Below are 21104 nucleotides of genomic sequence, written 5' to 3'. Positions count from 1 at the left end.
ATACTGGTGTGAATGGACCATTATTCTGGTCCAGGAACATTTTTTTTTAATGGTTTTTGTTAAGTGCTTACTCTGTGCCAGGGACTGTGCTAAGCAATGGGCTAGATACAAACTAATCAGATTAGACACAGTCCATGTTCTACATAGGGCTCACATTTATAATCCCCATTTTACAGATGAGGTAAACGAGGTACAGATAAATTAAGTTGACTTGCCCAAGGTCAAGACAGTGGTGGAGCAGACATTAGAACTCAGGTTCTAACTCGCTACTCTCCTACTACAACCCAGCCCGTACACTTTGCTCCTCTAATGCTAAACTTCACTGGGCGTCAATCTCACCTCTCTCGCCGCTGACCCTTGCCCCTTGCATTCTGTCCTGGAATGCCCCTCCCTCTTCAAATTTGGCACGCAATTACTCTCCCCAACTTCCAAGCCTTATTAAAAGTACATCTCCTTCAGGAGGCCTTCTCTGACTGAGCCTTCCACCCGCTTTCATCTTCTCACACTCTCTTCTGTGCACCTTGACTTGCTCCCTTTCTTCTTCCCCCTTCCCAGCCCCATAGCACTCAAGTATATAACTGTCATTTATGTTAATGTCTATCTCCCCATCTCTAGACTGTAAGCTCATTGTGGGCAGGAAGTATGTCTGTTTATTGTTGTATTGTACTCTCCCAAGCGCTTAGTACAGTGCTCTAAACACAGTAAGTGCTCAATAAATAATGATTGAATGAATGAATGAAACGTCCTTATGACTCCCACATCTGTGCTCTATTTACTAGGCCACGCTGCTCTCCTGTTACCGATTCTGTACATATTGTACTCAATGATCTGCCCACAGTAAGCTCTTAATAAATATGATTGATTGATTCTGTTCTTCTGCCCACAGCTCCACTATTCCCTCAGATTTTTCCCTGACTCCACTGCCCTCTGCTCACACATCTCTTTCCCTGAGACTCTATCTCTTTATTCTGGCTGTCCCTACATAGGTTGAGCATTCTCCTGCCACCTTCAGAAGCCCCATATGCACAGATAAAACTCACTAGGTCTGGATTATCTGCAAATCTGCATTTTACGAGGCTGTGCTGAATTTATTTTTTGCATACAAATAAACTGGGATTAATTGAAAAAGTAGGTAACTGGTGGCTGTGTCCTGCCTGGGACCTATGAGTCATCTAAGTGATTTACAGCCTGTTCTTCAGATAAAAACAAAAGCCAAAGCCAACTTTATGCCACACAATTTATGCCATTCACCGAAATTACAGATAATTTCATCCTGTGTGCTGGCAAAATGTTCTCTGCCATTTACGTTTGAAACGTCTATTGTCCTAAATGTTTCTGACTTGTTTAAATCAATATTATCACTATAATAATCATTATCAGTCTATTATAAGACACTAGGGAAGTGTATATGGCGTTTCTTTTTAACCCTTGGATTGCATCCTTATCTCTTCATGCTGCATGTTGGAGTCTCAGACCTTTAATGTCAATTAAATTTGAATTCTTCTCTGCCTTGAAAGTCTTTTAAGAGGAATGTGTTTTAGTTGTTATTGTTCATCCATGAACCATGAAGCATAGCTTGCATGGGCATTACTATGCACAGTCAATACAAGCGTATGTTTTCACATACACAAAAATAAAAATAGTTTTTATTAGCACCATTGAAAGACATGTATGCCCAGTTCTCCTATAATAGAGGAATTGTGTTCTTGCAGAAGCCCGTGTTAATGATAACTTGCAATGTTGTATTTAACCCGTGTCTAATGCCACAAATATGCACCCATCCATTTCTTCCAACATCAAGTTGTGCTGTCTTGGACAGACACATTATCTGAGATGCATAATGAAACCACGTGTTCTGGCAGACCTTAGAGTACTGTAATAAATGAGAACTTAAGAGCACAAGTCCAAAGCAATTACATACCGATGACCCATCCAGTACTCTGTCTCTAACACTGGCACCAATCATAAGTGGTTGTTGCATGCCTACTTTGAATAAAACATTGTACTAAGCCCTTGAAAACATGATCCCTGCCCTTAAGGGAGCTTACAACTAGAAGGAAAGGTAGATACTGAAATTGCCTATAGTATGAGTAATAGAGTAAAATTGATAATAGGTAGAACAGGATGATGGCTGTCTTCCTTGACTTCCTCTTACTTTTCCCCTCAATAAACCTCCCATCCACGGAGTCACCACACTCCTTCTTTGAAAGACCTTTGGTATAATCAACTCATCACTTGACAGGAGCTATGTAGATACTTATGAAACTAGAGCTTTTGTTTTTTTCTTTTGGATAACATCTCAAATTTAAACATATGACAAATGAATAGCCATTTAGCTGACATGTGCCCTGTGTCTAGGTTTTACTGTCTAATTATGGAAGGCTAAACTGCCTTTTAATCACTGTTGGCAATATATTAATTGATCTTCACTAATTTAGAAAGAGGGTTACTGGTCTGCTGAAGAGTCAGGTTGAGTTGAAAATGGAATAGTCCTGGGATTCTGCATTTTTAAAATTTATATTATTTAATGGTATTAAGCACTTACTATGAGCGAGGCACTGTACTAAGCACTGAGGTAGATACAAGATAATTGGGTTGGATATAATCCCTATCCCACATAGGGATCACAATCTTAAACTCCATTTTACAGATGAGATAACTGAGGCACAGAGAAGTTAAGTGACTTGCCCAAGGTCACACAGCAGATAAGGGGCAGATGTAGGATTAGAACCCAGGTTCTCTGACTACCGGGCTCATGCTCTTTTCATTAGGCCATGCTGCTACTGAATCTATGTTCCCACCACAATTATTTTAATATCCATGAAAACACTGATAAACACTTTTACAGCCTCCTTAGCACTCATACACCTATGATGGCTCACTTTATTTATTTTGACCACTCTACTTGTGAATATTTTCTATGTGTGATTCTCTCATAAAATTAAGTGTGAGCAGGGAACATCTTGTCTTATGCTGTCGAGTCAACTCCTACCCAAAGAGACGCCATGGACAAATCTCTCCCAGAGTGCCCCACCTCCATCTGCAGTCATTCTGGTAGTGTATCCACAGAGTTTTCTTGGTAAAAATACAGAAGTGGTTTACCACTGCCTCCTTCCACACAGTAGCGTGGCTCAGTGGAAAGAGCACGGGCTTTGGAGTCAGAGGTCGTGAGTTCGAATCCCAGCTCTGCCGCTTGTCAGCTGTGTGACTGTGGGCAAGTCACTTAACTTCTCTGTGCCTCAGTTACCTCATCTGTAAAATGGGGATTAAGACTGTGAGCCCCACGTGGGACAACCTGATTCCCCTGTGTCTACCCCAGCGCTTAGAACAGTGCTCTGCACATAGTAAGCGCTTAACAAATACCAACATTATTATTATTATTATTATTATTAAACTTGAGTCTCCACCCTCGACTCTCTCCCATGCTGCTGCTGCCCAGCACAGTGAGTTTTGACTTTGCCTTCCACCCACTAGCCACTGCTAAGCTAGGAATGGAATGGATATGCCTCTGCTTGACTCTCCCTCCCATAGTCGAGACTGATAGAGTCCTGGAAACTCTCCAGGTGCCACCCTGATAGGGGTAACAGGGGACATATTCTGTTATTCTGTATTTCCCAAGCACCTAATACAATACACGGCCTCAAGTCATCACTCAGTAAATGTTGCTACTGCTGTTGCTATTAAAGGCAACTACTATTACTACTAAAGCACCATTTCTTTATGCAAGAGCAGAGAGTTTATTGGAATTTCATGTCTGTGTCTTTGGAAATGAGGAGTATTGTGGACTTAGTCTAACACACTGTAACCTTCCAGCTGAACTTCCATTTTATTGAGACTACCCTAGGTGAGGTAGAAGTTCAGTGATGTCATGTGTGATTCCAGAGAATTCTGGGATGTGTGTCTTGAAAGATCCAGGTGTTCCTTCACGAGATGAGGGCCACCCCCAGGCTGACATGGCCTAAGCAGAAGTTTTCTTTGAGCTAAGAAAGGGGCACTGGGCATGGTTTGAATCGGTTCAAGCTTTGTTTGACTGGAGAGGTCCCTCTGTTGTGTTTTTCCTCTTGCTCCTAAGGTTACGAGGCAAGCCAACCCCCTTTGCCTTATCTAACACGTTACTTTGCCCCTTTTAGCCACACAACTTTATCCGGTCTCCCTTCCCTCATTTCTTTGAAGAAATAACTCTCGTGGTTTCTTGGACCCCAGCTAGTGCTAACTGAGCCTAAAACCCTTTCTGTGCTTTGTACATCTCTACTTACTTTTGAGTTTTCTTATTTCCCCACCATTGGATTCCCTTTCATGCCTCTGGACTTGTGTCTTCTTCCTTGGTAATTGTCCACAGGGCCTAGAGCAGGGCTTTGCTCTGCTCCATGTCAGCTGAGTGATGTTTACTCTCTGTCATCCACAAAGAAATTAAGATGATAATAATGTTGGTATTTCTTAAGCGCTTACTATGTGCAGAGCACTGTTCTAAGCGCTGGGGTAGATACGGGGTAATCAGGTTGTCCCACATGAGTCTCACAGTCTTCATCCCCATTTTACAGATGAGGTAGCTGAGGCACAGGGAAGTTAAGTGACTTGCCCAAAGTCACAAAGCTGAGAAGTGGCAGAGCAGGGATTCGAACCCATGACCTCGGACTCCCAAGCCCGTGCTCTTTCCACTGAGCCACGCTGCTTCTCCTAAAATGGTGGTATTTTTAAGCGCTTACTATGTGCAAAGCACTGTTCTAAGCGCTGAAGGATAGAAGGTGAAGATGACCCTCAAGTTCCTCTCTTTGCAACCAAAATTGCAAATTTTCTCAAAATTGTTATTAACTGATTTACAAGCATGTCATGGGTAGAAAAATCTATCACTGGGTTCAGTATGGAATAGGTTCTAAAGATAGAAATACCCAGCATTAGTGGTTCCAACTGCACACTGGGAGGAAGAGATATCAATGGTATTTATTGAGCACTTACTGTATGCGGAACACTTTACTAAGCACTTGGCGCAATACAAAGTGCTACAAAGGTACTACAAAGGTAGTAGGAGGGTTGAGCTGATTGAGTGCTTTAAAGTTGAGTGTTGGGAGGGTCGATATAATCCATCCCCCTGCATCTGGTAATAACAACACCTACTCTGCAAACCAGTAACGCGTTTTTTAAAAGTAGTACTGATTCATACAGTTTTGAAGGAAATGGGTTCATAAGCAGCCTGGCCTAGTGGCTTCTAATCCCAGCTCTGCCACTTGTCTGCTGGGTGACCCTGGACAAGTCACTTAACTTCTCAGTGCCTCAGTTATCTGTAGAATGAGGATGAAGACTGTAAGCCCATTATGGAACAGGGATGGTATCCCACCTGATTAGCTTGTATCTGCCCCAACACTTAATACAATAGTTCCTAGCACATAGTAAGCACTGAAAAAATGCCACCACCCACATGCCCCCCCACCCCCACCCCAAATGAAGGAAATTAGCAATGAGGTTGCTATATTTTTAGAGAAAATCACTTCATATCCCCAAATGGTTTTGTATTTTTATGCATTCTGAGATATGTCGGAAAATCATAGGCACTCATTGTCCCTGTTTATCTGGGTAAGTGCTTTTCTGATACTCCTATCACCAGCTGAGTCTTGTTTTCAGTCAAGTAAATTAAGGTAAAATCTAAATGATAAAAATTCAATTTGGAAAGATGGAGCCTGGAAGTACCATTTTGGGACCAAGGAGATTGACTTGAGAATAGCTGCTGTGGAGGCTCAGACCAACATTTCAACTCTTAGAGGTGATGGAAATGTGGAATGCTTGTGAGAATTTGATGAGAGAAAGGGAGCTCTTGGCCTAATATTCCTCGGTCTCTGAGGAAATTGTGATGTGATGTTCGATGAGAGCTCCTTTGAGACCAGAAAGAAACTGATCCACTGGGAGTCATTTTACTGAATAGAGCTAAATCCCATCTGGGCGGATATAGGCTTCCCCTCGAGGGCCCTTTGCTCTGGAAATGGAGGCAGTTTGGAAGGGAAAGAGTAATACAAACATCGAGTGAGTGTCTCTAGGATAGGGATGAGGAGTAGTTTTAGATCACTTCTGGCGACGGATCCAATGAAGTTGAAGGGCCTGCGTGTTAGCAGTGAGGGAAAATTTAAAAAGTTCAACAGTCCAGGTGCAGTAGGACAGGGTGGCTTGGCTCAGTGCCAGGCTGTTAAATATTTACTTAATGCTTAACTGAACAGGCTCTCTCTCTAAGTGTGTGTAATGGGGCGGGGAAAACTGAATCAAGGTGATGGCGGGGAGTTTTTGAAATAATAGTGCTCCATTAAAGAGGAGCATAGGTCTGAAACCATGTTTGGGTGACAGCTATACCACACCTGTTAGGTTTTTAAAGTGCAGTGTTTGAAGTACAATAAGATCAGAAATTGCCAGTGGAATTTCCTCTAAAAGACATTTAAAAATGATTTCATCTGAAATCTATAGCCATCTTAACCTGAAGGCAAAAAGGATAGCTTCTTCACACACATCCCAAGAGGATCCCAAGGGAATGCCTAGTCATAATAGTGATAATAATAATGGTATTTATTTGTAATATGTGCCAAGACCCATACCAAGCTCTGGATTTATATAGATAGATAGAAAGATAGATCTGCTGCTCTCCATATCTTCAAAGTCTTATTGAAATAGCATCTCCAAAAGGCCTTCACTAAACCCTCATTTCCCCTCTCCCTTCTGTGTTGCCTTTGCACTTGGATCTGTACCCTTTATTCATCTGACCCTCAACCCCCCTGCACTTATGGATGTATCCTTAGTTTATATTAACACCTGTCTCCCCTCTAGGCTGTAAGCTGTTTGTGGGCAGGGAGCATCTACCAACTGTGTTATGTTCTACTTCTGTTATATTGTATTCCTACGCTCTTAGAAAGGTGCAGTAGAACAGTAAGTGCTCAATCAATCAATTAGTCAATGGTATTTATTGAGTGTTTTCTATGTGCAGGGCACTGAATTAAGCGCTTGGGAGAGTACATTAGAACCAAACTAGCAGACATCTTTCCCGCCTACCATGTAGACTGTAAACTCTAGAGTCAATTAGTGTTATTTGTAGAGAGCTTATTGGGTACAGAGCACCATACTAAGCTCTTTTGAGAGTACCGTTGTTTGATCAATAGATACAAGATAATGAGATCAGACAGTCCCTTGTCCCAAGTAGGGCACACAGGGTAAACAGGAAATAGAACATTTTACAGGTGAAGAAACTGAGTCACAAAATAGTTTACTGATTTACAGGCAAGAGACAGAGCCAGGATTTGAACCCAGCTCTGATGATTTCCTTACCTATGCTGTTTCCACCAGGCCAGGCTGCTTCTCAGCCCCACTGCCTTAATTCTGCCATGACTGTGGAATCATAACCATCTCAGCCGCTCCGGAGAGGAAAGCACTGGTGCCAAGGCAGGGATGCACACGTCCTTGGGAAGGGGTGAACTTTCACGTGGGAGGCTTAGTCATAATTGAATTTACTTAGTGCTTACTGTGTGCAAATCGCTGCATTTTGTACTTCCTAGGTCTCCAAAGCCTCAGGCCTCTCAGAGGCTTGATCTTGTCTTTCCTGAAGCCACAATTGTAGGGAAGACATTTAATGATTAAAAGCAATTTTTTTCTATATTTCTTGAATGTTCCATAGCTTTCTTTACTCTCCTGTTTTAAAATATACACTACTGTCCAGTGCTCTGCACTCAGTAAGTGTTGGAGAAATAGTTGGTTGATCAAGAAATTGATTAGTTGGTTGATTGTTAAAAATATGGCTCACTTGTAGATAGCTTAAGACCTAATTGCACAATTTGTTTTAACACTCACTTCCTAAATTTCCTTGAGGAATAGTAAAGTAGGTGGTAAAGATACTTCTCTGATACTTTTGAAATCAGATTGAGAACCCACTCTATGATAGGCTGTTGCCTCAGTGGTCAGCCATCATTCATTCATTCAATCATAGTTATTGCTTATTGCTTAGAGTGCTTATTGTGTGCAAAGCACTATCCTAAGAGCTTGGGAAAGTACAATAGGATAATAAACAGACACATTCCCTGCCCACAGTGAGGTCGTTCTGTTTCCTCTGATGACAGAAGAAAGACAACTCAGTTGAAAAACTATCACACAAGGGATGGAGAGTGGCCACAAGGAATAATGGATCCAAAGACTCTGAAATAATAATTATGGTATTTAAGGGCTTAGTATGTACTAGGCACTGTACTAAGCACTGGGGTGGATACAGGCAAATCGGGTTGGACACAGTCCCTGTCCCAGGTGGGGCTCACAGTCTCAATCCCCATTTTGCAGGCAAGTGTTGGAGTTGGGATTAGAACCCATGACCTTCTGAAGAAGGCACTGCCTTGAAACATTGAAGTTCCTTCAGACCTTTAGATCCCCTTATTCTAACAACTGTTCTCGTGTTCTGTAATGTGAACCATACCAAAGGCTGAGTTCAGTCCTCTGTTGGACCCTTGCCATGCCTGGGGAGATGGTCACGTACCCTTTTTACTTGCATAATGTTTCCAATCAAAATTACGATCGCTTATTTCATAGGGAGAGATGTGAGCATTCATATTAAAGTGTTCTGACTGGTAAGTACCCTTTAATGAAAAGGACAGTGGAACCAGAACAGCTAAGAGGTAGCCGAAAATTGATTCTATCACCCATCTTTTTTCCCCAGCCACTGCTCCTGCCCTTCCCACTCCTTCCCTCGTAGGGAGAGAAGTGATGCCATCAGAATGGTACAGAGGGACCCCACAAAGTTGGTAAGTTGGGAGGGAAGTGATTACACTGGAAGTGGGTGGAAGGAAGCTTCCTTATTCCCCTTCTGTCCCTCCCTTCCCATTTTGGGCCCAGAGCCCAAAGGAGAGAGAGCCTATCCAACATCTTAATGCAGGAACCAAAGGACAGAGTGGCATAGAGTGGTCCTTAAAATGGGCCAAGCACTACAGGAATTCATGCGAAAGCAGCTTAAGAAGAAAACAATTTGTACTTTACGCACAGCCTACGACCAATGGCAACAGATCTGTTTGTTCTACGTTCTGAATCATAACCAGACGTCAGTTTTGACCAAATCGATCAGAACTCATTAAATCAAGCTGGGCTGGTTTTCTTCTGGGGGCATCAAAAGAACATTGGGAAAGTTGGGCAATTTTGTGGGAAGGAGGCAGTAATTTTGGCAGAGGGCTCAAAATGAACCCTGTTGTCAAACTGCCCCTCTGCTCACCATCCATTACAGTTTTCTTCAGCCTTAAGTACTTCTTTTGTAAATTCACCTGTTAATTTTGGTATAGGCTTGCCATCCTCTCTGTTAGACTGTCTCATCTCATTTCTTCTAATTCATCTGTGTCTAGTACAGTGTGAGGATCAAAGTAAGTGCTTCACAAGTGCTATTAGTACTTTCCTTTCAACTTTTCCCATAAGATTAGAAAGGGAATTCTGTATATCTGAGTGTAAGCCTCCTGAATCTGGGTCCAGAGGCTGGGTAGGCTCCTATTGACAGGAGAGTCCTTGTTTCACTAGGACATCCATGTGCCCATCTGGGGCACAAGTTCATTCAATCGTATTTATTGAGCACTTACTGTGTGCAGAGCACTGTATTAAGTGCTTGGGAGAGTACAATGCAACAATAAACTGACACATTCCGTGCCCACAATGAGCATACAGTCTAGAGATAAATGCAAGCAGCAGAGAGTAGGGAAGTCAATAAATTGCATAACTCTTGAAACGCACTTGATGTGGAGTCCTTCTTAGCATTAGGCAGGTCCTACCCTGGTACAGAAATTACCTTTCCAACGAGTAGTAAAACCAAAGACCAGGATATTTATGACAATGTAAGTTTCAGAGTTCTATTTATAAACAGATGATCACATCTCTTTGCCAGATTTCAAATGCCACTGTGGGTAAATAAATAACCATAATAAAACCAGAGATATTATTATCACTGTTAGTAGTCTGCACTTCAATTTTCACCATCTGAATAAGCCAGGAAACTTTTTTTCAGCAACGTTACTTCATAAATCACATAAATGATTCTTTTTTTCAGGGTAATATTTACATTAGATTTTAAGTCTCACTAAGGGGGGGGGTAGCATTTTTTATGTCAAATGGTATATTCCCCTAGGTCTGTGTTCTTTATTATTGTTATTGTTAATATTAACTATAATAATGGTATTTAGTAACAACAATAATGGTATTTAAGTGTTTACTATGTGGACTGCACACTGTACTAAACACTGGGGTAGATACAAGATAATCAGGTCCCATATGGGGATCACAGTCTAAGTAGGAAGGAAAACAGGTATTAAATCATCACTTTGCAGATGAGGGAACCAAGGCACAGAGTAGTTGAGTGACTTGCCCTAGGTCATACAGCCGGTAAGTGGCAGAGCCAGCATTAGAACCACGTGGGCATTCTGTACATTTTCCCCTTTTCCCTCTGCTCCTCCACCTCTCCCTTCCCATCCCCACAGCACTGTACTCGTCCGCTCAACTGTATATATTTTCATTACTCTATTTATTTTGTTAATGAATTGTACATCGCCTTGATTCTATTTAGTTGCCATTGTTTTTACGAGATGTTCTTCCCCTTGACGCTGTTTAGTGCCATCGTTCTTGTCTGTCCGTCTCCCCCGATTAGACTGTAAGCCCGTCAAACGGCAGGGACTGTGTCTATCTGTTGCCGACTTGTTCATCCCAAGCGCTTAGTACAGTGCTCTGCACATAGTAAGCGCTCAATAAATACTACTGAATGAATGAATGAATGTACGTGTGGTTGATGATGATGACGACGAAGACCTGGAAATGACTTACAAGTTGCATTTAAGACTACCAGTCTGATTTTTAAGTCTTCAACCTTCTGTATCCTGCAGCTCCCCGCACCTCTCAGGCTCAGTATCTATTAAATGCTTACTGTTTGCCAAGCACTGGACTGAATGCTGGGAAAGCATAAATAGATGGGAATTAGACAGTGCCTCTGGATTTTCAAAGGGTTTACAATCTAAGATTGCTCATCTTTGTAAACATTACTGAGTTTTTTTTGTGCAATATCTGGACCCTTAACCTTAAATCGATGGTATTTATTGAACATTTACAGTGTGCAGAACACTGCAGGGAACGTGTCTACCAGCTCCGTTATGTTGTACTCTCCCACATGCTTAGTCTAGTGCTCTGCACACAGTAAGTGATCAAATAATACAATTGATTGATTGACTGTACTAAATGCTTAGGTGAGTATAGTACAACAGGGTGGGTAGACACACATGGGACAACCTCATTCCCCTGTGTGTACCCCAGCGCTTAGAACAGTGCTCTGCACATAGTAAGCGCTTAACAAATACCAACATTATTATTATTACTATTACTTGCAAGGAGCTTACAGCATTATTTATAGGCCTCTTTAATGATGGCATTTGTTAAGTGTTCACAGTAAACCAAGCTCTGTGTTAGGGGAGGAGTTGGAAACAAAATCATCAGTTTAAAATAACCCTACAAGGGATTTACAGTTTAAAGAGAGAACAGGTATTTTATCCTCATTTTATAGAAGTGGAAACTGAGGCACAAAGAAGTTAAGTGGCCCCCCAAGGTCGCAGAACAGGCTGGAATTATCACTTGGGTCTCCGGATTCCCGGGTCCATGGTCTTTCCACTAGGCGACACTGCATCTTCCTTTCTGAATAATCTGGCTCTCACTTGGAGCAAGTAATTCCAAACTTGAAGCATAACATTAATATGAGCAGTTACACCAACATTCTGATCTCCAAATATATAGACAGAAAATCGCAGAAATGGAGAAGGAAGATATTTGAGACATTAATGGTTTTATCCCAAGTCCACCCCATATAAGTCTTCATAAAACACATTTTTATGAGGTAAATTGAAAGAAGCCAGAAATCTGGGCTGCCAAGTGACTGATTTAAGTATGTTTTTATAGCATCTTTCTGGAAAAAAAAAAGATCTGAAAACCTTGAGAATGGTATAGGAAAAAGCAAGTGTGGAAAACGATCCACAACTGACCATTTTACTACCAAGTTTTCCCACGAGCCAAAGAACCAGCTCAATCCATTTAAAGAGCAAGAGAGAGAGAGCCATGAAGGTAATGGGGTACTGGTTGAGCTCTGGAAGCCTAATAGGACTAGGTGTAGCCTTTGAGGGAACCACAAAAGTGCCTTAGATCAGACTCATTCTAGGCACTGCATGAGATCTCCTCAATTAAAAGCAACTTTTATCTCGTCTTTGGCAATTTTGCGATGAAGGAGGAGGCTGTGACCTTACATTTAATCACATCAAAGACTCAATGTTAAGTCATCTGTGTGCAGTAACTTAGTTAATAACTTCTCTCTGTAGCACGGCTTCTTCCAAAGGACTCTATTACTTAAAGAGGCCTTCAAAACAGCATGCGGAGCCCCTGGCCCCAGCCTTTGGTCGCTGACTAAGCACCTTTCAAGCTGCCTTCAATAGACGGAGACAGACAGAGAGGTCTGAGGAAATCCTCACTCAGCCAAATCTATCCCATATGAAAGTGCAAACCTAATGAAAATCAGTTGTGAGGCCTCTCCAAGCATTTGCAGTGGAATGCGAGAGATTTACGGCCCTAATGGTTAGCAGAGTCTTCTGCCTGAACGCTTCCATTTTTGAGAGCATTTCAGCCCGAGCAGAAATTCATTTTCGGTTAATGAAGGCAAAGAAAGGAGTCATTAATTTGAAAGCACGTTTATATGTTTCACAGGAATGGCTTCTTTGGGCTGCCATGCTATAACGTGGACCCGGTTCTTCTCATGTCTCTCTGTGGGCCATCTCTTTAGGAGAGAGGCCCCCTCGATGTCATGGAGGAGTCTTTGGGTAGAGGGCCCAAGGCGTAGCTCCCAATTTAGTTAGCAATCCCTCACAGCACTGCCTGGGGGTGGGGGACGTTTATAGGATGGGTGGTTATCTTTCTTAGATTGAAACTGTGAGCCCCAGGTGGAACAGGGACTGTGTCCAATCTGATTAACAAGTATCTCCCCCAGCTCTTAGAACAGTGCTTGACACATAGTAAGTGCTTAACAAATATAATGATAGTAGTAATAATAGTAGTAATAATAATAATCTTTCTGGAAGCAGGGAAGCTTGTGGAAGCAGGGAAGTAGCATGTCCTGGTGGAAAAAGTGTGGGCCTGCCAGTCAGAGGACATTACCCAAATCCCACATCTCATTTGTGGGACACCGACTGTGTTCAACCTGATTATCTTATATCTGACCCAGCACCTACTGCAGTGCTCAGCATATCATGTGAGCCCGTTGTTGGGTAGGGATTGTCTCTATTTGTTGCCGAATTGTACTTTCCAAGTGCTCAGTACAGGGCTCTGCACACAGTAAGCGCTCGATAAATACGAGTGAATGAATAAGCTACTGACAAGTGCCATTAAAAAAAATAATCTGTCCTCGATCCCTTCTTCTTGGCTGTGTCCTTGGTTAACCAAAAAACTGAAGGAAGGGTAGCGTTGTGGTTAGAGTTAGTGGATCTTATGTAGCACTAAAGAGCCATATTGGCACCCCTGGCCCTTCCAATTAATGATCTGCGAGCCTGGTTCGGGTGTCCTGGTTTGAGTGCCAAGAGAAGACTCGGCCCGAACTACAATTATGTCAAGTAGCCGATTAGCCAACAGGGAACCAGCATGACCTACTGCATAGAAGGACCTGAGTTCTAATCCCAGCTCCACCCCTAGTCTGCTGTGTGACCTAGGGCAAGTCACTTCACTTCTCTGGGCCTCAGTTACCTCATCTGTAAAATGGGGATTGAGAGTGAGCCCCATGTGGGGCAGGGACTGTATCTAACCAGATCAATTTGTATCTACCGTAGTTCTTAGAACAGAGCTTGACACATAGGTGCTTAACAAATGCCATCATCAACAGGTGCTCTGTCTGCTCCCATGGTAAACTGTCACTCCTCCTGATGGCGTAAGGGGACCGCTCCAGGATGGGCGATCAAGAAAGCTGCCTTCTTTCTGCCGCTCCTGCTTTTTCAACCAATAGGACGTAGTTTCTGACCCATCCCAGAGGCCCAAGTAGTTCCCCTCGCCACATTGGGTTGCAGGGTGAACCTTAACCTCACTGTCACTGCTGCAGTTTTATTTGCCTTGACCCTGCCCCTTGTCTCAGCCTTAGCTTTCACCCCTAATAATAATATTATTAATGGTGACTATTACAATTTTATTTTAAAAATGGATTTTAAGTGCTTACTATGTGGCAAGCACCACACTAAGTACTGGGGTGGGTGCAAGATGAACAGAATGGACACAGTCCCTGTCCCACATGGGCCTCACTGTCCAAATAGGAAGGAACACATAAGGGAATTGAGACACAGAGAAGTCAAGTGACTTATCCAAGATCACACAGCAGGCAAATGTTAGAGCTGGGATTAGTATCCAGGTCCTCTGACTCCCAGGCCCATACTCTTTCCATGAGGCATTGAGCTTCTCTGGTGCCAAATTCATTATTTGAGAAGGAGAAGGGGGAAGATTTTCCAAAAGTTAGATTGCTTCAGGAATGATGATGTTGATGAAGTCTCTTTCGGGGAGAGGGTTAGCGAGGAGAAAACTATGGATGAGCCTAAATGCTGAGACATCAGGAACCAGTACCGTGGAGGAATTGAAGGGAGTGAGAGTGGTTTACCAAGTTCCACTCACACCATCTATGAGTCAATTCAGTTCAGTTCTGACCACAAGCCCTTTCTCCGCAAGAAGGATGGGCAGCTGGCTCTTCCTACCCAGAAAACCTATTTCAACTACAGAGTTCACTTGGAAAAATCTCCCTGCGAATTGCACAATTTATAGAAATTTAACTGACTTTTGTATAAGCTCTGTTATAATCAATCTGGAGTCAGGTGGATGGTGTGGGTATCTCTAAAGGCCCTTCTGGTTTCACTGTCATCACTGTCACCCCCAGCAGCAGCATCAGAATGACTGAGGACAAAGAACAAGGGATTTACTGTCAGAAAACCTGGATTTTAATCTCATCTCTGACACTGGTCAACTGTGAGACCTTGACCAAGGCGCTTAAACACTCTGCTTCAGTTTCCTCATCTAGAAAATGGGGATAAGACACTCACTCACCCTTATACTTCCTCTTAAACTGTAAGCCCTAGGTCCGACAGGCACTGGGCCTGATGAGATTATCTTGTATCAACCCCACCATTTAGTAAAGCCTTATTGCAAAAAATAATCATTAAATAAAGATCATTCATTATTACTGAGCACTTTGTTAGGTGTGAAGACCTCAGTTGTAGGCCTTTGGAACTATAGAAGTAACTACAGAAGTAAAAGATATGATTCTACCCTGAAGGGTAAATAGGATTCTACCCTCAAAGGTTAAGAATCACTGCAGAAAAGAACGATTTTCATTTCTGTGGAAAGTCCCACATGGGTCTTTCCAGTCAGAGAAGCAGCATGGCTTAGTGGAAAGAGCATGGTCCTGGGAGTTAGAGGTCCTGAGTTCTAAACACAACTCTGCCAATTGCTTGCTGTGTGACCTTAGTCAAGTTGCTTAACTTTTCTGTGCTTGGGTTTCCTCAACTGAAAATGGGGATTAAATGCCTGTTCTCCTTCCTTCTTAGACCGAGTCCTGTGTGGGAGAGACTGTGTCCAACCTAATTAACTTATACCTACCTCAGCCTGTAGAACAGTATTTGACACTTAGTAAGCACTTAACAAATACCAACCCCCCCCCCCCCAAACCCCAAACATACACATTTGGCTAGTTTCTAACTGTCCAGGGTGTATTCAAAAATCATGGTTATACATACACACAGTGAATTTGTGTTTGTGATTTCCTCTGTCATGGAGTTCTATAATCCTTGCATGCTAGGAAAGCACCTCCAGCCTAGACCCATCCATAAATGTGCAAAACCTCACTGTGGGCTTTAGGAAACTCAGTGTCTGCCCTGAGGAAAATCATATATTATTTAAAGCCTATTTCTTGTCAGTCATCATTCAAGAGTTGAATCATAGACTGACAAAGATTGGGCTTTTCCCTACCCCAGCCCAGGGGCTAATCTAGCTCAGGCTTAACTCTGGGAGCACCGAGGCCTAGTGGATAGAACACTGGCCTGGGAGTCAGAGGATGCGGGTTCTAATTCCGGCTCCTCAACTTGTTTGCTGTGTGACCTTGGGCAAGTTACTTAACTTCTCTATGCCTCAGTTACCTCATCTGTAAAATGGGGATTAAGCCTGTGAGCCCCATGTGGGAAAAGAAATGAGTCCAACCTGAGAAACTTGTATCTACCCCAGTGCTTAGAATAGTGCTTGGCACATAGTAAGTACTTAACAAATACCATTATTATTATTATTATTTTTATACCATAGATAGGCCCAGGGGTAGGTCCAGGCTGTCCCTTAGTCAACTGTTGATGTGCCCTGCAAAGGTGAGCCAGCGGTGGGACCAGCTCTGCAGTGCAAGTCTGCTCTAGGGAAGACCTGAGCTGAGGATGGGGTAGATTTGCACCCTTTATTCACCCCTCCCTCAGCCCCACAACAAATATATATATATATATATGTATATATATATCCATAATTTATTTACATTAATATCCAGCTCCCCCACAGACTGTAAGTTCACCGTAGGCAGGGAACGTGTCTACCAATTCTGTTATGCTAAACTCTCCCAAGCTCTTAGTACAGTGCTCTGTATACAGTAAGTTCTCAAAATATATGATTGATTAATTGGAATTAAGAAACTAAAACAATGTTTTATGGTGTTGGAAGTAGTAAATCTTTTGAAATTGAATGATTCCAACAATATCTAGTTGCATTTTTCCTGAAAAACAAACTTTCCTTAGCACAAACTTTATAAGGGTTTACAAAGAGTATGAGAAGAAGTCCCTAGAACTATGAGAAGATGTTAGGGTTTTCTGGTTTTTTTTCCATTTACTGATTTAGAGTTTTTCCAGAGACCCTAGACTGGGCAAAGATTTGAAGACAGGCTTTTAACTTACCACTGCATTTCTCTTTTCTCTATAAGCTAAGAGGAATTTAAGGGGGAGATACTTATGATAATCTGAGAGTGTGTTCTAAGCCCCTGCCACCATATGCCATTGGCATTTCTATGATCACCCAGATCCTCTTTCATCTTTGTTTGTAGTGAATGTGTTCAATTATTCCCAAAATATCATGGGGATCAAAACACTGTTTACCAAGCTTTTATTGATAAACAAATCAACAAATACAAAAGAAAGGCATGAGGTAAAGCGTGAAAGAATCTACTGTGGTCTTCAGTGTAATTCAAAGTGATTCTTTCATCTCGGAAAGCGTTCTCATCAAATGCTAGAGATCGTTAGTTGGGTTGTCTTCATCATGAGATGCACCAATTTGAAAGAGTGTTAGCAGAAAGTATTTGAAATTTGACCTTTCTTATACAAAAACAGGGTTGCTGTTTTCCTGGGCTCACCCTGGTTCGTGATATTGGGAAGCAGCATGGCTTAGTGGATAGAACCTGGGTCAAGGGTCAGAAGGACCTGGGTTCTGATCCTGGCCCTGCCACATATCTGCTATGTGACCTTTGACAAGTCACTTCTTATTTATTTATGTATATTAATGTTTGTCTCTCCCTCTAGACTGTGAGCTCACTGTAGGCAGGGAATGTGTCTATGTTGTTGTATTGTACACTCCCAAGTGCTTAGTACAGTGCTTTGCACACAGTCAGCCCTCAATAAATATGTCTGAAGAATGAATGAACTTCTCTGGGCCTCAGTTACCGCATCCATAAAATGGGAATTGAGAGTATGGAGCCCCATGTAGGACAGGGAATGTGTCTAACCTGATTAACTTGTATATACCCCTGTGCTTAGAGCAGTGCTTGGGACATAGTAAGCATTTAACAAGTGCCATTATTATTATTAATATAGACCCGGTAGTCTTTGTTGGGGATTAAGGTGATGGCTAAAGGAACTAACAAATTCCAGACACCCCACTGCTGATCCTGTAAATAATTTTACATCATGTAACATAATGTAAAATTATGTAAGAAAGGATATCTCTCTCTCTCTCTCTCTCTCTCTCTCTCTCTCTCTCTCTCGCACACACAGACACACACACAGACACCCCCCCCCCCACATTCTTTGCAGAAATTTACATAATCTAAATCAATGCTGAAAGTGCTCCTGGGGGGAATCCTTGTCCTCTCCACCCCCATCAGCCCCTTTTTAAATACTGATTCTGTTCAACGTATTGAACTGAGCCCTGGGAGAGAATATGCAGGTGGGAATTAGACATGGTCTCTCTCCCTTGAGGGGGGCTCACAAATGAGAGGGACCAGGTCAGTAGAAAATGAGACTGTCATGTAGGAAGCTGGGAAAATGAACAGACTATGGGAGGGGTTTGTTGCTGGACAGACCTGACATGCTGGGGGCAGGGGCCTGTGGGGCCAACCCAACTCTTCCTTGATGCTGTCAGTCATATTTATTGAGCGCTTACTGTGTGCAGAACACTATCCTAAGCTCTTGGGAGAGTACAGTCCAACAATAGACATATTCTCTTCCTACGAGTCTACAGTCTAGAGGGGGTTTAAGGTGGTTTCTTTAAATTTCATATTAGAAATTATTTATATTCTCTGTCTCCCCACTCTAGACTCTAAGCTCATTATGGGAAGAGGATGTGTCCGCTAATTCCTTTGTAGTGTACTTTCCCAGTGCTTAGTATAGTGTTCTGTACAAAGTAAGTGCTCAATAAATACCAATGATTAGCTGACAAGCCCTAGTCCCTGAGAGGGGACCTGCAGGCCAAGCCCAAACTATCCTTCCATCTACACATTCCCTTCCCTCTGGGGCGCAAGGGGAGCCTAGAAAAGTCTGCTACTTTTTAATTTATACCAAACTCTTTTTATAGTGTCCTTACTATTTTGTTTCGATCAATCACATGATTTAAGTATCTTTTTTTTGGAGAGGAATTATTGGTCGCAGTCCCTGATATGAACCCAAACACCTTTCCAGCTGGCGTGTGGAAAGCCAGATTTGTTCAGTACTTAATGGATAAGAACACTGGCCTGGGAATCAGAAGGATCTGAGTTCTAATCCTGGCTCTGCCACATCTGCTGTGTGACCTTAGGTAAGTCACTTCACTTCTCTGGGCCTCAGTAACGTCATTGGTAAAATGAGAATGAGTGTGAGTCCCGTGTGGGACAGGGTATGTATTCCACCTGATTAAGTGATACCAACTCCAAAGCGTAGAACAGTTTTTGGCACATAGTAAACACTCAACAAATACTATTATTATTCTTATTACTACTATGCCCCCAGAAATCATTCCCCCAGGGCCACTCTGCACTGGAAGCAGCTGGGGAGAGGGAGGTGTGTATCAGGTGTCTCACCTCCCTTTCTCCAACACCATGACTCAATCCTTCTTGGCCAACACCATCTTCTAGGAGAACCCATGTGCCCCCCCCCCCCCCCACCCCGCAACCCCAGATTGAAGATGGACTCTCTGGAAACTGCCTAGATGCTTCCAGAGACATTTGGATTAATCTTATTCTTAACTGGAAAAATCAACCATCTTAAGCAGGTCCGGAAAAACACATATCAAAAAAGCAGTGTGTGGTTAATACAATACTAAGCACTTAGTACAGTGCTCTGTACTCAATCAATACCACGGATGATGATGACGGTTTGCTATGAGCTGTTTTTATTCCATTTTCATCTAATTTTGAAAAGACCGTTTAGCGCCTCTCACCTTCACCTCCCTTGTCTCCCACTCTCTTCAAACACAGATGTGTGGGGAAACTCCCCCTCTCTCCCACCATGTAATGTACTGGTGGCTATACTTACTTCATGAGTTTGGTGGTTTTCCCAGGAGCATGACTCCTCCTGAGGCAGAATTCCTCTCCGGAAACTGTGATCGCCCAAGCATGTCTGGCATAGAGGAGTTTCAAAGTCTGGCTCACTCTGAGATATGTGCATCACAGAGGGCCCCGTGAATTTGAGACTGGTGCTTTGATGCTTGTCTACACTGACCATTGGGCTCTTAATCCATCTTCGTACCTACAAAACACAAAAGAGAACAGGACATGTTTTAGTCTCCTTAGTGGTTCCCTGAGGCTTTAGCCTGCTGTTTCACAGGGGTTGAATGGACTTAACAGAAGACCAAATGATGCTCACAGCTTCCTTTTAGTATCCTATCCCGACGATCTTAAGAAAATTAGCATGAGATGATGGAAGTTTTGACTAACAAGGACTCGGCTAACTCTAACAGGCCTCAAATATCCAAATCTTGATGACTTGCCATCAAATTATCTAAGGGAATATCCTGCTGGCTCTATTGTCACCGTTTGGAGGACTTTCTAGGCTTCTAATTTTAAACGTAGGTGTACAGTTCCTGAAGAAAACTAATTATATAAATGCTTCTGTAAATCAATGTAAATCAATGAAAAACACACAGAAAATATAATACTACAGTTGAGCTATTTCTTCCCTCAGTGTAAGATAGTAATAATAATAGTGATACTTGGTAAGCACTTACTCTGTGCCAAACACTGTTCTACGCTCTGGGGTAGATACAAGTTAATCAGGTTGGATACAGTCGCTATCGCACATGGGACTCACATTCTTAATCCCCGTTTTTCTAAGAAGCCCCGAGGCAGTGGCAGGCAAGGATGGCCAAGGGTTGGGGATGATGTAAGGTGATGTAAGGAGGTGAACAAGCCTACGTAAAATTATGCAAGCTGCTTCCGGTCACAATTTAAGAAGGGATAAAGGATGAAGAGGGAAGAAGAGGATCCTCTATAATTCTCTTCTCCCTTCTGTATTGTGGGCATAGGCGTAATCAATCAACTTGTGCAGAGTACTGTACTAAGCCCTTGAGAGAGTACAATACAACAGAATTAGTGTGCCGGTACCCTGACCTAAAGCAGTTTGCAATCTAGAGGGGGAGAAAGAAAATAAAATGAATTATGAATGTGTACGCAAGTGCCATGGGGCTGGGGTGGAGTGAATATCAAGTACTTAATAGAGTGATACAGATAACAAATGCTAGGGTGATACAGAAGGGAGAGGGAGTAGTGATGTGAAGGCTTAGTAAGGGAAGGCCTCTTGGAGAAGATGTGATTTTAATAATAGGTGGGGAGAGTAGTGGTTTGTTGTCATGAAGCGGGA

The 21104-nt window shown here is 42.6% G+C and overlaps 1 protein-coding gene across 1 annotated transcript in view; it reads right to left on the bottom strand.

Moving 5' to 3' along the window:
• SGK1 (serum/glucocorticoid regulated kinase 1) overlaps window positions 1-21104 on the bottom strand; it is a 155480-nt gene that overhangs the window by 88072 nt on the left and 46304 nt on the right. The window contains exon 2 of the mRNA XM_029056425.2: window positions 19782-19994. Coding sequence (XP_028912258.1) covers window positions 19782-19994 — 213 coding nt within the window. The remainder of the gene's footprint in view (window positions 1-19781; window positions 19995-21104) is intronic.

The sequence above is a fragment of the Ornithorhynchus anatinus genome, chromosome 2, assembly GCF_004115215.2.
Source record: "Ornithorhynchus anatinus isolate Pmale09 chromosome 2, mOrnAna1.pri.v4, whole genome shotgun sequence".
Classification (NCBI taxonomy): Eukaryota; Metazoa; Chordata; class Mammalia; order Monotremata; family Ornithorhynchidae; genus Ornithorhynchus; species Ornithorhynchus anatinus.
The sequence above is the reverse complement of the archived record's forward strand: the minus strand, read 5'-3'. Positions and strand labels throughout refer to the sequence as shown.